Source organism: Falco rusticolus, chromosome 1, assembly GCF_015220075.1.
Source record: "Falco rusticolus isolate bFalRus1 chromosome 1, bFalRus1.pri, whole genome shotgun sequence".
Lineage (NCBI taxonomy): Eukaryota > Metazoa > Chordata > Aves > Falconiformes > Falconidae > Falco > Falco rusticolus.
Window position 1 is genome coordinate 13,911,361 of NC_051187.1, and position 15,411 is coordinate 13,926,771.

The 15,411-nt window shown below is 39.2% G+C and overlaps 1 protein-coding gene across 2 annotated transcripts in view; it reads right to left on the reverse strand.

Annotated features, from left to right (window-relative positions):
* PITPNM3 (PITPNM family member 3) overlaps positions 1–15,411 on the reverse strand; it is a 119,021-nt gene that overhangs the window by 6,841 nt on the left and 96,769 nt on the right. For both annotated transcript variants that reach the window (XM_037411017.1, XM_037411026.1), the window contains exons 11-18: positions 11,358–11,552; positions 10,488–10,636; positions 7,394–7,510; positions 6,590–6,706; positions 3,973–4,121; positions 1,874–2,023; positions 821–1,004; positions 291–419 (exon numbers count right to left, since the gene is read on the reverse strand). In XM_037411017.1, the coding sequence (XP_037266914.1) occupies positions 291–419; positions 821–1,004; positions 1,874–2,023; positions 3,973–4,121; positions 6,590–6,706; positions 7,394–7,510; positions 10,488–10,636; positions 11,358–11,552 (1,190 nt within the window). The remainder of the gene's footprint in view (positions 1–290; positions 420–820; positions 1,005–1,873; positions 2,024–3,972; positions 4,122–6,589; positions 6,707–7,393; positions 7,511–10,487; positions 10,637–11,357; positions 11,553–15,411) is intronic.

Sequence of the window (15,411 nt, forward strand, 5' to 3'; positions counted from 1 at the left end):
TTGGCATCCCAGTTAGATACCTACAGAGTACCAATACTCCTTTCTCCCCTCGCTTTTTTTTTAAAGTGACCTGTTCCATTTTGTCATTGAGCAATATGTGATGCATGCACTTGCAGATACAACTTATGACCGCTTGATTTCTCTTTACTATTCGCCCTGCCAGAAAATGCCTCATCTGAAACCAAAACTGCCCTTCTTTCTCTGAAACACTGCATGTGTCTGTGTGTGTCTGTGCATGCATTCACACTTTCCCCCTAGGACTTCCTGACTGAGTAGCAAGAGTAACTTACTTGACACTGCGCCTGGTATTTCTTTGTTGATCGTCCAACTATGTAGATCTGGGATGGTGACAGAGCCAAAACATTGTACACAGAAATATCCTTCATGGAACCGTATGCGGCACAGATTTTGATGTGGCACTGAAACAAATATTAACTTCCAAAGTGAATGCTCTATTCAACACCATGCACTACAAGGATGGCACTTGTTTTGCAATGAAGCAGTGGATTAGTTTGTTGTTAAACAACCTCATCCTGTAAAGCACAGAAAGCTAAACCTGTCTGCATGCCAGCAAGAACTACAGATACGCACACAGGAAAGAACAAGCAGTTAGTTTACTTATTTGTCATACCAGGATGTCCCTCTGGATGTTTTATCAGCCTTCCTTGCTCTTTCAAAAATGAGGAAAGAGATGAGGAATGGCATAGAGACTTTGTGATGGCCAGTAAAATTTACTGTTCAAAAGGACGGCAGATCTCTAACTTCACTGAATGACAGTCTTTGGAAAAAAGTTTTAAACCTATAAACACGCTTCTAGTACCTCTTGCATGAGATTCCGGAGAAAAATGGTCTTTTGTCGCAGTGGGTCATGAACAAGTCCATCTGAGAAGAAGATCATCCCTTGTGGGAAGTTGTGTTGAGACAACCATGAAACCACACGCTGTTTTTGCATATCTGGACGGCCAGTAATATAGATAATCAGATATCCCAGGTCCTGCCAATGCCTGTCAGAAACAGCACATAAATTATGTAGGTGCAGAAAGAGAAACAATACCCACTGGTCAGGTCAGCATTTCTTTGCTCAGCACAGACCCAGACAGAAGTTAGAAGTTATCTTCCAACAAGTGGAAAGCAGCATGCCCAAGTCTCTGGTCCTGTCGAGAAATTAAGTAACGATGTCTACATCTTGAGGGAGACTGAGGGAAGCAAGAGACTCTTATGCAGTATTTTAGATAAAATTTGAGAGCTATTTAAAAATGTATTTAGAATAGACTACACATCAAGTTCTGCTACCTTTGAAACCTTTAAGATTTTCTGCCATTTCAGCTGTAAGGAGTAGAAACCCTTGAAAACTGACATCCCTCCATTCCCATGCAAGTTCTTAAATGACAGCTGTTACTTCCCCACCCAGTGTGACATTAACAGACTTGCAAGAATGGATTAAAAGGGCTTTTAATTTTTCCTCCAAAAAAACCTCTTGTATTCATGGCACTTGATATTTTTGAAGCAGAAGTATGTCCTTATTTGAAGGTAATGAAACACAAAATACACTCTTTGCTTATCACAGTAACACATGGAATCATTATTAATTCACTGTACACATTTTAAGGCCGTATTCCCAAGAAGCAGCTTGTAATCTTTAGGCAATTTAAACCACAAATTTCCAAGTAAACCATAGCATTCTAAGACCCCTCTGAAAATCAGGCAGGCCTGACGTCCAACCAAATATAGAAATACACCTGGAAAGAATCCTGGCCTCTAAAGAAGTATTTAGTAAAAAAAAACAACCCACCTATTCTGCCCTCTTCCTTCTTATTATGTTCGAATAGAACAGTCAGAGATATAAAAAGTGAAGTGTGCAAACCTCACTTACCTGACAACATCAACGGCCCCAGGTCTGACTTTGGGGTCACTTCCCATAATTGAAACACTTGCTGCAAATGAACCATCAATGCTAAACACAACACATTCCATTCCTTGGGGAAGCACAGTCAGGTAACTTGCAGCACTGCTCTGGTCCCCTCTGGAGAGTCAAAGCAATAAAAACATTTAAAAAACAAAATGTCAGAATGTATTTTCTGCATGTTCTAGTTAAGGCCTGAAATTAGATCTGTCTGGATCTAGAGCTTCAAAAATCACTGTCAAATAAGGCTTCTGATTTCAGTCCTATGTGAGGCAATTAAAACTTAAGCTTTTAGGAACCAACTTTCCAAGGAGAAATTCGGGAGCTGACTTTAATAAGAAATCCCATGTGTATGAATACCTAAAAGAATCAGGAAAAAGCACTCCAAAACAGCCTGAAATACTCAAACACGCTACCTGTCTATATATGTACACATATAAGACATGAATGCTATGTATATGCACATACACAGCACGGAAATTGGCTACCTTTTTTTCTGGCAGTCTACAGTTACTGGTAAATTATTAGAAATTGCAATGGAAGAACTGATATGCTCCTTTTGTTGGCATGTACAACACATATCAGCTTTTCTGCACTAGATAAACAGTTGGTAATACTATTAAATACCCATCCCTCTATCCTTGCAAATTACAGTGAGAATGACAATACAGAAAAGGGGTGGGGGGGGAGGTAAAAAAAAAGCCTACCCCAAACCACCAAAAGAGAAATGCAATCATAGATGGCTTTTCTCATGGGAAGGCACGTGAGATACAACCTTCTCCTCACGATGTATTTTTCCCAAGAGGTCTTGACATTAAGAGACTAATAAAGCACAAAGTGAACCAAAGCTCTTACCATCCCATGACCTCATGTTCCCTAAAAAAATGTAATCTGAAGACCACAGCTTCTTTCCTTTAGAAAGATGACTATTGTATGATCTAGAAATTTGTATCCGATGATGAAGATTCTTACAATATGTATGCATAGCTTAATAAGCAGAAGCAGGACAATTTATTTCATTCCTGTTTTAAACTTACTCCTGCAGTCTAAAAGCCCATAGGAGCTTAGCTTCTGAATACACTTGATCTGTTTTTAGGTAACTCTCCTGTCTTGAATTGATTGTTCTGTTACACTGAACTAAAACATTTCTTCCTCCTCAATTAGCCCTACATAAGATTGCAAATCGATTTTGGCCTTGGGTGAACTGGTGGGTAACAACACATTCTGTTTCAGTCAAATTCATCCCACTGATTTAGCTGCCAAAGTAGGGATTCAAAGGAAGCTGTAAAGCTACTTCCTAAGTGGCTAGGCAGTGCAGTATTAAACTAAGGCTCCTTTATTAAACTAAACTAGACATTTATTAAACATATTTTTTTAAAAAAAGCACAGCTACCCCAGTCCTGCACCTAGGCCAACAAATTTTATTTCCCACATCTTCACACTTCATACTTTACTTAGCACAGAGATTTTTAAGAAATGCTGGAGAGCTGATTGGCTCTATCTCAATGAATTGTTATTTTCAGATGCTGGGTTGTTGGCTTTTTTTTCCTTTTTCCCCACTGAGAACAAGCATCGTCTTGAGTACACAATTAAGGTAACTCTTTTGATCATCCTGACATTAACAGATATAAACAGGTGGCTGAGAGCAAGGCAGTACATCCTTTACTGTTAATTTCAACAAGAAAAGCTTCTTATCAGTCCGAAGAACACAAAACCATACCCTTCAGCAGTCTTTTCCCCAATGAACAGGCTGCAAAATATCCCAAGTCATAAATTCTTGCCACAAGAAGACTGATTGCAGTCATCCAGTCCACATTATTTTGCAAAACCAAGTGCTCCTAAACTGAATTGCACTGAGGGTTTGTGTTGCAGTAGAGATAAGCCCATTGGCCTAGGCACCTCCAAGCTGGCCGGTAAACAGATGATCACTGCTTTAAATCTAAGCTGGCAACACAGTGACAAGAACAAGAAAAGGAAACTGACAAAAATATCTCTCTGCACCCCCTTCAATCTTACACACCTTCGTGTCTTCCTGATCACAACAACCCATCACAGCTTGAAGCCATTACCTGACCACCATTTTGATGGGATACACACCAACTCTCAGTCTCTTTTGTTTGGGTATGTTGTAGGATATCCGGCCACTGCTGTTGGATATCTCTGTGTCAAAGTACACCCACCTACCCGAAGATGGCTCAGTCATTATGAAGATATCAACCTGCAAAAACACCAAAACAGTCATCTAGTGTGATAGCAGGCAATGCCCCTATTTACAAGGCCTGCCAAGCCTATATCACGTTAGTATCTCCAACTATGGCTTGTACTAAAAGCTTACAAGGAAGTTTGAAGGAACTTGCACATCCAGTAAAAACTTCACAGAGGAGCACAATACAAGAGTTTATCACTTTCAACATTTAAAGCACTCAGTTTTAGCACTGCAGGTGTCAAAGAAAGGTACAGAGCTCAGAAATTTGGTAGGAACGCCAAACTAGAAAAAAAGATAATTTCAACTTGCATGTGTGTATTACATTTTTGCACAGTAAACCTACAAAACTGAAAATTCCACCTGGTTATTAGCAAAATGAAATCCTTCTCAAATCATAACCTTGCCTACAAATGCAAAACCTGAACACTTCAAATTATTAGGATTTTTTTTTTCCAAAAGGCTTCATCAATATAGCTTTCTTCAACAGAAATATTTCACCAAAATTAACACCCAGTGTATGAAATACTTTGTCTGACTTGAACTGGCACTTTTTAGCACTAAGTAGATCAGTAAATCTGAAGGAGGTATCTGCCAAGCTCTCCTTCTGCACTTAATTTTTACAGAATTTAGGCATACAAGGTTTATGTGGACTTCAATGCTCAACAGGCAGCCAGCCAGATATTCTACAAGATCCGCCAGCAGCTTACGAGATCATGCTTTTGTACGGGTATCTTTGATAACTCTGCAGATAGGCTCTTGGATATAATGATGTTACGTGACATTGGGATGTAACTGTAACACTAAATTTATTCTGAACAGATGAAATTCAGAACTGATTTTTTCAAGGGATGAGCTTTCGTGCAAGGAAAGAAACGACAGGTATTGCTGAATCAGAAGCGTTACCAGGACCAAACAATGGGTTTATTCCTTTCTTCTGCTTTTTGACTGCAAAGTGAATTGACAGTTTGAATACAGATGTGTACCAACTTCCTCTTTCCCACTAGGGAAGATGGGAAAGGAATGGCCTTTCCTCCGACAGATTCAACGGTCTTGTGATAAAAACTGTTTCTTCTACTTTCTGCACTGTACCAGTTACAAAGTGTCCAACTTTTGACCTGAGGTATTGCTAGGATATAGGCATAAATAATGCATGTTAAGAGATCCATTACATACACAGCAGCCTTCCTGACTGTAGATGTAATTGAAGATCTTCAATGCAATCTAATACACTCAGATAAATTTAACTGATGTTTTGAACTTTTGAGAAACGACACAATGAGGAAATTACTAAATCTTGGAACCATACAATTTTGGTGTTCTTCAAAGGACCACTAATGATCCCTTTGTGGCAGAAGAACCTTATCAATGAATAAAATGTGATCAGATTGAAGAAATTTATAAAAGCCGATGAAGAAATTATTAAAATCTTCAAAATCAGACAAAATCTGTGATCCTGTCTTGCCGTAAACTCAAGCGATGGGGCTGCTTTCAGGTTTTTTTACAAACCATATGCAACAAGATTGAAGCAGTGACAGTCTTAAAAACACAACTGTAACTTAGATTGACAGTTCAATATGTACCAGCACAGGCATGCTGAATTCTATGACAAAATCTTAGAAGCAGCACATCACTTATGTCTTGTGGAGTTGACTAGCAACACCCAGCTGTGACAGAAGCATGGTCATCAGAGACATGGTTCCAGAAACATCCATCCCTCCTCTGGACTAGCAAATATACTCCAAAGAAGGCATGCCATCAGCAGGCTGATCCCTGGAGGGATCAGGTTAGTGCTGCATCTTAGCAGAATGGCATCCACAAAACAGGCCAAGTAAAAGCCTCCACGCTTCAGTTTCACCCTCAGCTCAGCAGCATCGCTCTTAATTTCCACAAAAAATCTTAAGTGTCAGTGAATATGAACAAATGTGTTCATTTAATGCTTGGCTTTGTTAGCTGTAAGGCTGGCTACTGCAGGCAGCTTTAGGAGTGACAGTTCCAATTGTGTCATATTATTACTAAAATTCTGAAACTAATCTTTACTCTTCCATGTATAAGAGAAACAGCAGCCACCTAGCCTCTAGAATCCCTGTTCCTTTATCTAGTTGTCTTACCTAGATAGAGGGATATACATTTTTCTTTTAGTGATTTGCCAACCACTATAAAACTCTTTCCTCGTTGCTCAAGAAGTTAATAGTCTCCAGTAGGTGGTACAATTGGATGGCAGGTTGACAAATCACTGCACAGCACTCATCATGACCCAGAGGAGACGGTCAGCATCATGTAAGGATGAAAACTGGGAAAAAGGCCAGCTATCAGGAAAGCCCACTTACAGCTGATTTTTGCCAAAGTGATGGGGGCTAGTGACATACCTCTCCTCACTGTAAGGCTTTCTCTGGTACTGTACACTCATGTATAACATGCAACAACTGTTTCTAGTACAAGTTGATTCAGAAACACAAGGAAATTGATTACTCAGACTTTACCTTTTCACCTGTTAAAGCCACCATGTCCAAAGGTCCATACATAAAGCGCCCGACTAGTACCTGAGGGCCATCTTCTGCTGCAATGACATCATTAGCTCGGTGATTAGCAGTCACATTCTGAAATGAGAGCAGAAAGTGGGAAAGGTAGTGTTTGCTTTTGTAATGAGGCTACTGTCTCTATTATGATCTTATGAACAGTAACACAGAAACAGTCCTGGACAGTGTCTGAGGTATGTAACAGTGCACCTTAAAGCATCTAGCATAACTGTGCTCCTGTTTCAGCTGGAGCATATTTCCAGTAATGGTGCGTTCCTGAATAGACTTTCTATTAAGAATGCTCAAGATGACCAAATAAGAGAGAACATTCAAGGGAATACCAATTATCTTTCACTTCAAGTGGTACCATAAATTCACATGATTATGTGCAAGACACATGCATCTTAACTGACATTTCTAACTGAAGTAGCATTTGAAGAATGAAGAAAAGATTTTTTTTCTTGATTTATGGATTCATCTAGCATATAAGAAAATAGAAGAACAACCTCTTTGCTGAACTGGAACTTCAGGCCCCTCTGTTACCTAAAGAAAGAAATGTACTTTCTCCCAACAGGCAGTGATGAACCAAGAATAAAATGTTCCTATTCCATAACTGTTAATTTGTTTGCCTCTGGATTATGTTAATAGTTTTCAGCTCTTTAATAATATTCAGTTATATAAACTCATGCTTTGGGAGATCAAACCCCATTTAAATTGCTCTCAAATCCAAGTTCCATAGCTGCCACATATATTAAGATTTGTACTCACTCTCAATTTGACATGTGTCCTTTTGCGTAGCCATTTTTCTCGTGGATTGGATGGACTCAGTGTTGCCGGATCCAGGTTGTCATTTTCCTTCAAATTTACATTTTCATACCTCATCACCTGAAATTATATTAATATTTTAATAAACAGTGTGTGGCCTGCGGAGTCCAGGTACTTGGCAAAGAAAGGGAAAGTACACTGATGCCCCAGCTGAATGATACTGCAGAGCCACAAGCACAATGAAAGCAGAAAAAGGTACATGCCATATGTTCACATTAATGGTATAAACAAATAATATAATATTTATTTATATATATATAATTTTATAAATAAATAATATAAACTGCTTTCACTCTGTGGGCCAGTACTTAACCTCAAGTACTTACCAAACAGCTTTTTTCATTCACAATAGAGCTTGCACATTCTTCCAGAGAAAATAGTGAACATTAGGATAGTATCACGTGACAGTCACCTCATCTGCTCATGGTCTGCAAAGTCAGTAAAGCAGCTTAAGGCCACAGAAGTATTTTTAAATGTCCTGTAAGGGGCAGAGGTCAGATTCCTGACTCCACCTGTATTGATTTTCTATACATACAGTCAGACAAAATTGCTCTTATCGCCTTTTGGATATTACTCACCGCTGCAGTGGGTGATAGGTTCTGGATGTGGCCTGTGGCTAGTAACGTCTGATGATAAGAGGACTGTAGCTTGTGACCATACAGAAACCCAATATGTTATACAAGCTACACATTCCTACAACCTAAATATCACATGCTTACCAAGAAACTTACATGTCAAATTCATGTGGGTTATGCCCTGTTTCAACTGAAACCACAAGCCCTGTCTTACCGAAATCTGTGGGTTGCACTCTGGGATCACGGACAGTGTGAGGCTACTTCATTTTGAGCAAGAATTAGACTCATCAGCCTCTTTCACAACCTGGCAGAAAATTACTCAAGCTGAACAGTTGGTTTTCTGTGCTGAAGTTTTCCACCCTGGGTACCCTTCCTGGAAGAGTGGCCTAGAATCATTTTGAAAGATGTCTCATATGAAGTCCCTTGACTAAAATCCTGCTGCATTCAGCCTTAGCAAAGCAGTTGGCTTGCAACAAATCATAGTACTGCTGAGAGGTCAGTGTGGTTTTTAACAAATTCGCATAAATTCTATTCACTGGAGGCCAGGTGCATGAAATACATGCATACCCAACAGTGCATTCAGGAGCCATTAGCCTTAACCTTAACTCCCAGCAAGGGCAGAATGTCCAGACTATGCTGGAACTAACCAGTCCTTTATGTAGTGCTGTAAGGTCACATATTGCTTTACATGCACGCTCCACATGCTTGAAGAGCTTACTAAATTCTAAAAGCTGTAAAGCACATAAAACCCCCCACATTAAAAAAAACCCAACAGCAACACAACTTGATATTAAGGTGCAGAAATAACAAGTAGAATAAAGCAGGAATGATTGCTAACAGACAACTGGGCTCAGGGAGGCATTTGGAAGGAAAAATGGGAGAATGCTGTGATGGATTCAAGGCAAAAAACATCCTGAGAGAGAAGACGAGACAACAAGAGCTATAAGAGACCTGCAATGTAGAAGAGAAATGTCTATGTACAATTATCTAGGGCCTCTGAACAGAAAAAACATGGATTTGCATCCTGTTGCTTCCAGTAGAGACCTCTCCTCTCCTCTGGGATAAGCATCAAATAAGATTCCTGTTCTGGAGACCGTTTTTGTTCATGGAAAAACTCTTCAACTTTTTCTTTGTCTTGGTTATGGTGACACTAGTTATAAACAATTTTTTTTAAAATCAGCTTGTAAAATTCTGCACTGCTTAATGATACATTTTGACTGGAATCAGATACACTAAAGGATGTTCTGAAGGGACAGCAAGAGGTTGAAGGACTCTGAGAATTTCATCTATTAAGCCCAGCAGTTAGAAACTCTGCAAGTGGTCTGGTTACCAGCCAGACTGTCTGCTGCACACTCCACTCACAGACTGACATATAAAGAAGGGGATCTGGTACAATTGCACAGTCTGACTCAGCAGCAGTTCTGGACTGGAGGGAACTGAGCCACTGAGATTCCATTCCCAGGAGCTACCGGTAGGTGAGCCTCCAGGGTACTAACTTCATTGACAGCAGCACTGGAGGCAGGAGGTAGAGGCAGTTAACTCTCAGAGACCAGCTAAAAGGAGTTGAGAGAGAGGCAGCCACACTGACACCTGCCAAATTGTTTTAATGAAATAAAGTCACTGTGCTGTTTTCTACATTATCCTCTCTACTGTTTGCCTGGCAGCAGCTGTTTCACCTGCTGGATGTAAAAAACACACTGATTCTTGTGTTAATCCAGATTAAACTGCTTGTGACTGGCTTTTGGGTGAGTCACTTTGGGCTTTTGGACGGACACTTATCCTGCATGTTTTAATTGAACACCACTCACGTTTGTGGGTTTTTTTAACCCCAGATGAGATTTCTCAGCCTCACCACTTTCTCTAGAGGTCAGAGCACTGCATCCCTAAGTCACTGCGAGCTGCTGTCTAATTATTGACACAGTAGGAACAAGAGACCCATCATATGACTCAGAAATAAATTCTGAGGAGACAGTGCACACAATGCCTTGAAATACTCTAGTACAGTTACAAGACAGACTTAATTTTCTTATGAGAGCAGTACTTTCAAACTGCCACTTTATTATCAAATGTATGCTAATAATTTGATATTAGTAGAAATACATAATTAAATAAGGCTGGAGATAGCCTATTCCTTCAGAACCAAGAAGAGATTAATATATAATACAGGGTTATCCTGATCTGGGGCGTGGGAAGGGTGAGTAAGGTATGCACGACAGTGCATTATTCCCAGTCACACAGCCAGCAATAAGAACACCGGCTAGGAGTGCTAACAGTGGGCTCACTGTCCCCTTCACCTCTCCAGTAAATCCACATCTGTCATTCCTACATGCAGCTGTATGTGATGCAGTCACAGTTAGCCATCTAACTGAACTAAAGATTAAAAGATTGATCCTGCTTGGAAGATGCAATTATCAGTTACAAGGTTATTCATTGCAGAGAAAAAAAATAAAGATATCAATGACCTGTCTTAAGATGAAGGCTACAACATCTGTCGATTCCCAGTAGCTGGCATGGAAGAGATGCGGCAGGGCCACAGTTGGAAAGGCTGTCAGCACATCTGGACAATACAAGGCATAATCTATTCGTTTTGTTCCCCACCACTTTGCAGTAACTATAAAAAACCCAAACAAAACAGCATCACATTTCTGTAAGATATCTTCTTAATAAATCTCTTGCTGTCTTTACACTTAAGCTAGTTAACTGAATGAAGTCTTCTGCTTTTTTAATCTTGACATTTAGAGTCTGTTAAAGGTATCTGTCAAACACCAAAATATACTGTTTTCACTGACTGCATCATCACTTAACTGTCTGCAATTTAACCAGTTCTATTGTATCCAATTTTTGGGAAGCAGAAATCACCTCAGTTTGATTCCCATTGCTTACTGGTCCACAGCAAATGTACAGTGAAAGACTAGTACTTTTATGATCATGTTATAGAGTAAGAATTGCAAATGCTTCCCAAATAGTGAACTAAATATTGATGTACGGTTACAATCCGTAACAGGACAACATAGTGATTTATAGCACTTTTAATTATGGGTATGTTTCTTCATACCTGGAACATGCTTCTAAATCCCTGCTAGCATGAAACGCTTAAGTGGCACCTTAATATAAAACTGTGACTTTACTTTCATTACTTCATCTACTTAATTACAAACAGAAGAGGAAGCTAAATTGTGTTATGTAAAATTGCAGCAACTTAGGCTGTTCTAATTCTCCCCAAATTTCCAAGCAGATAATTCTCCTTTTCAGAATAAACTTTTCCACAGAAAGGATGTGGAGGGAAGGGTTGTTGCTGTATCAGACAGCACACAGCACCAGGCTTCACTCACTGTTGGTGAGGTATGCTGACGGCAAGCTTTCTGTTGACCCTGAGTTTTCACTGTTTGTGCTGGCCAAGCTCAACTTCCTTGGTTTTCCTTGTGGCTGATCAGATGCGTTTGGAGATCCAGGACTCTCCTGAGAGAAAGGTATGTTCAAAGAGCTGTTCTCAAGGAACAGAGCACTGTGGCTGTGGATAGCATCACCTGCAGGTTACAGAAATGAAAATAATTTAAAAAAACCCAATGTGATGAACAATATGGCTTTGAAACTAGTGTGTGTGGTTTTCTGGCTGGTTTTTTTGTTGGTGGTTGTTGAGGGTTGTCTTTGTTTTTTAATATAGAGCTAATGAGCATTTTCCTGAATAGTATGAGATTTAATGACCATGGATGAAACTCCTTCAGAATGAATAGGACAGCATGACTAAATGGAGAAAGCATACCCTACCACCATCAAAATGCATGGCAGCACAAGGAGCTGCCCTGAAACTGAATCAGAGGAACAACTATATTCTAGCACTTTGTGATGGGTATGTAGTTTGGGCAGATGATGTTCAATTGTAGTTTCCATGGGAACATGTGCTTTGAGTTTTCATTAAATAAACTGCAATGTACTGTTCTTTCAAAGGAATCTCGTTGACATCATACGGTAAGGAAAGCTATGTGCGGCTACAGGAAAGATCAATGGAGGTAAAAAGAATAGAAGGATAATTTTATTTTCCCTTGTCTCAGGCAAACTATATATATAGACTGCAAAACAGACAACTGAAAACACAGTGCTGCTTTCTATTACTTACCGCACAAGATGAGGAAGTATTATACGCTCTTTGTAGTGAAAGAAGCAGCACAAAGAAGTAAAAGGTCTGATTCTATGTCATAATAAATACTGAACAGCAAGGCTCCTTCTCACAATAAACCCCAAATCACATGGCCTAAAATATCACAGCAAATCAGTTCACTGAAGAGACTAGCTGAATCCACAGACATAAGCAGTGAGGAACAGGGAACCTGCCAAATTGCATGCCATTGGGGTCTATCTGACCCAGAATCCTGATTCAAACATCAAACAACAGGAAATACCACAGAAAATGCAATGAATCCCATAAATGAGAGCTGTATCTCCATGAAGTGCTCATGATTGGCAGTGTTCTGACGCATACTTTCCGCTTCCCCTTCCAAAAGATTCAGGGAAATAAAAAGGGTTGTTAAAAATAAATTTTCTACTTCTGAATTGTTGCTCTGCTGAAACAGTCACAGTTGTAAACTGACCCTAATCCAATCCTTCCACCCCCATCATAATTTTGCAAGAGCTTTGGTTTTTCATTCCCACTAAAATGGAGAAGGAAAGAGAAGTAAAAAAAGTAACTGCACAGAACAGAAACATGTTGACATCCAGCATATCTGTTAGCCTTTTCCATATTACTGAACAGCTTAAGACCACCTTGGTAAGGGGTCCGGTGCCTTGAAACCTGCATATTTTGTAATACTGTTATTCTAAGCTAAGTAACCCTTCTTTCTATAAAGAAATCAAATCAATAAAATGGAAGGTATTTTTTGCGGGTTTCCTATTTCCTGAATAATTTTTATTTCAAACAGGTTGAGCAGCCTGCCTTCACCTCTGTAGATCTGGTTGTTGTTGAATTGTAAGGGAGGACAGAGAGTAACTGGTTAGAGATTAATAAAATACATGTAATCCTTTTTTTTTTTTTTTCTATAAGCCCTGTGCTCAACTTTTGACTAGGACAGTCTACTTGCATAATCCTTCCATTTGAATAACTGAAACTGATTACTTCCCACCCACTCAAAACAAGCTTTCTCACGGCTCTGAGTGCCACTAAAGGTTCTTGTCATTCATCCTACTAACAGAAATTTACTATCATGTAAAATATTATTAATGTTTTTATAAGAAATAAAATAAAGGCAGATCATGTTACAGAGTCTCATCTAGGATAATTATGACAGTTACAGCCAATACAGAGGCAAAGCAACTTCCTCTAGGCCACACAGTAACCATCCCCAGAGAAAATTAACAGTAATTTATTTTATGCATATACAATTGGAGAAGTACTGTGCTTTTAGACCCTAACTTCTGTCTATCCACAATGAAGCAGACTCGTTGAAACAGCCATAGTCTAGACTGGCACTCCTGCACATTCCTTATAAATGAAACTTAGCAAGAGAAAATTTTTGAAATTATTTCAATTCTGCTGCAAAGTAAAAATGTGAGGTCGAAAGGTCGAAACTCAAACACTAAAGAAGATTATGTTTATCTACATTCTGCTATGTCAAATGTCTAAAAAGTAGGACAGGTTGAATCCAGGTGTTTTGAATTAATACATAACAAGCATATTTTTAACCCCCAAGTAGATATAATGTATCATGTCATAAGCAGCAGAGCAAAAAAAGGAATTCAATCCCCCACGTTAGTAAGCATCAAAAGACATGACTGGTGGTAGACCAAAGACCTGTCACAAAGCTAAGGCTCACTTACAATAGCTACAAAACCACTTTGATTATGAAATGGCAGCTAGGCAGCAGCTGAGAAAGCTGCTGTTCAATGAAAGGTCAAAGACAGCACAGCTTTCTCTGGGCTGTAACATCACGTGAACTTTGTACCTCACCCTTAGAGTGAAAAAACCCCCATCAATTAATAAGTTGCACTTTTGTCTGAACCACTACCTACTGCTATGTCTTCTGTCAGCAATCACCATAGATGAAAGAGTTATGAAGATAAATGTTTTCTCCACCTGCTCTGTATGTCTGGTAGTGCTTTCAATACAATTTCTTTTACTTTCACTTGTCTGTATGTCACAGCAACACAAGATAAATATTCCCTTAAAAGGTGACTTCTGAAAAAGTGCAATGCCTTCCATCTACCCAGTGCATAGGCTGAAGATACCTCATATATTAAGCTTAATCTCTGCTCATTTTTCTTTCTCTTTGCATATAACGTCTTGAGTGTTCTATACATTCAGAAAACTGAATTTAAATAATGCCTCAAATCATTTTATCTTATTAAGCTATCTTATCAACAAGCCTAATAATATCGTCACTTTCACATTAGGAATTGTATCATTCCTGTATCAAGAAGATACAGTTGCAACTGACCAAGTAACTGACAGGAAGAGGAATAATTCTCTGGGCTAGTCAAGTCTCTGTGATTGCCAAAATCAAGCCTGGTAAGAGTCAGCTTTCACCATTGCTAGACTCTTAATGGTCCAACACACACACAAACAATACCACATTACTACAAACTGAATGAGCCTGGGGGCAGACCTAATGGTAAGTATTGATGCCTGCTGGATGCAAAAGGCAATTGTCTAGATAAATATGTGTCCTGCTCTCTAAGTCCTGCCATTTAAGTCTTAGATGTTTTCTGAATCTCAATGAAAAAAGTAAATTTGATAAACTAAAACCTTCAAGATAAACCCTATGCACAGAGCAGCTGGCTACAAGAGCTTCATTTGCTTGGCAAGAACTGAAAGACAGCTATAGAAATCTGCTCCCTGCCCCAGTTTTCATCACGTTCTCCAGGCTGTGTTATTGCTGAACCGTTTCTATGAATCATACGGTGGAATTTCTAGTAGTACATTTTTTTCATGCAGCTTCCAAATCAGAATTTTTTTCCACAGAGACACCTATCAGGAAAGTCAGACAACAGAATTACTTCTTACTTTAATCATCAGCTCTTATGAGAAAAGAAACAGGGACCGAGATCGTTCAATGACATGCAAGATTATCAGAAAAGGCTGGTTTGGGCAGTGTATAATAATTAAGAGTTTGGTGTAACTAGGTCTCATCTTAACTGATTAGTAAACTACCATTCCAGTTGACACCATGAAGGCTCTCATTTTAAGAAATACTTTCACAGCCCAGATATCAAAGAAAGGGGGGAAAAAAATGATTGTCACTAGAATGAATTCTTTGTGAATGAAAAACCTTAAATTCCAAGAGAACCTCAAAGCACTTCCACTTATTTGGGAGGATTTCACATTCATTGAAATATAACGCAGCTTAGGTCTAAAGCATGGCAATGATTTGACTCCGTGCAGACATTTAAATACAA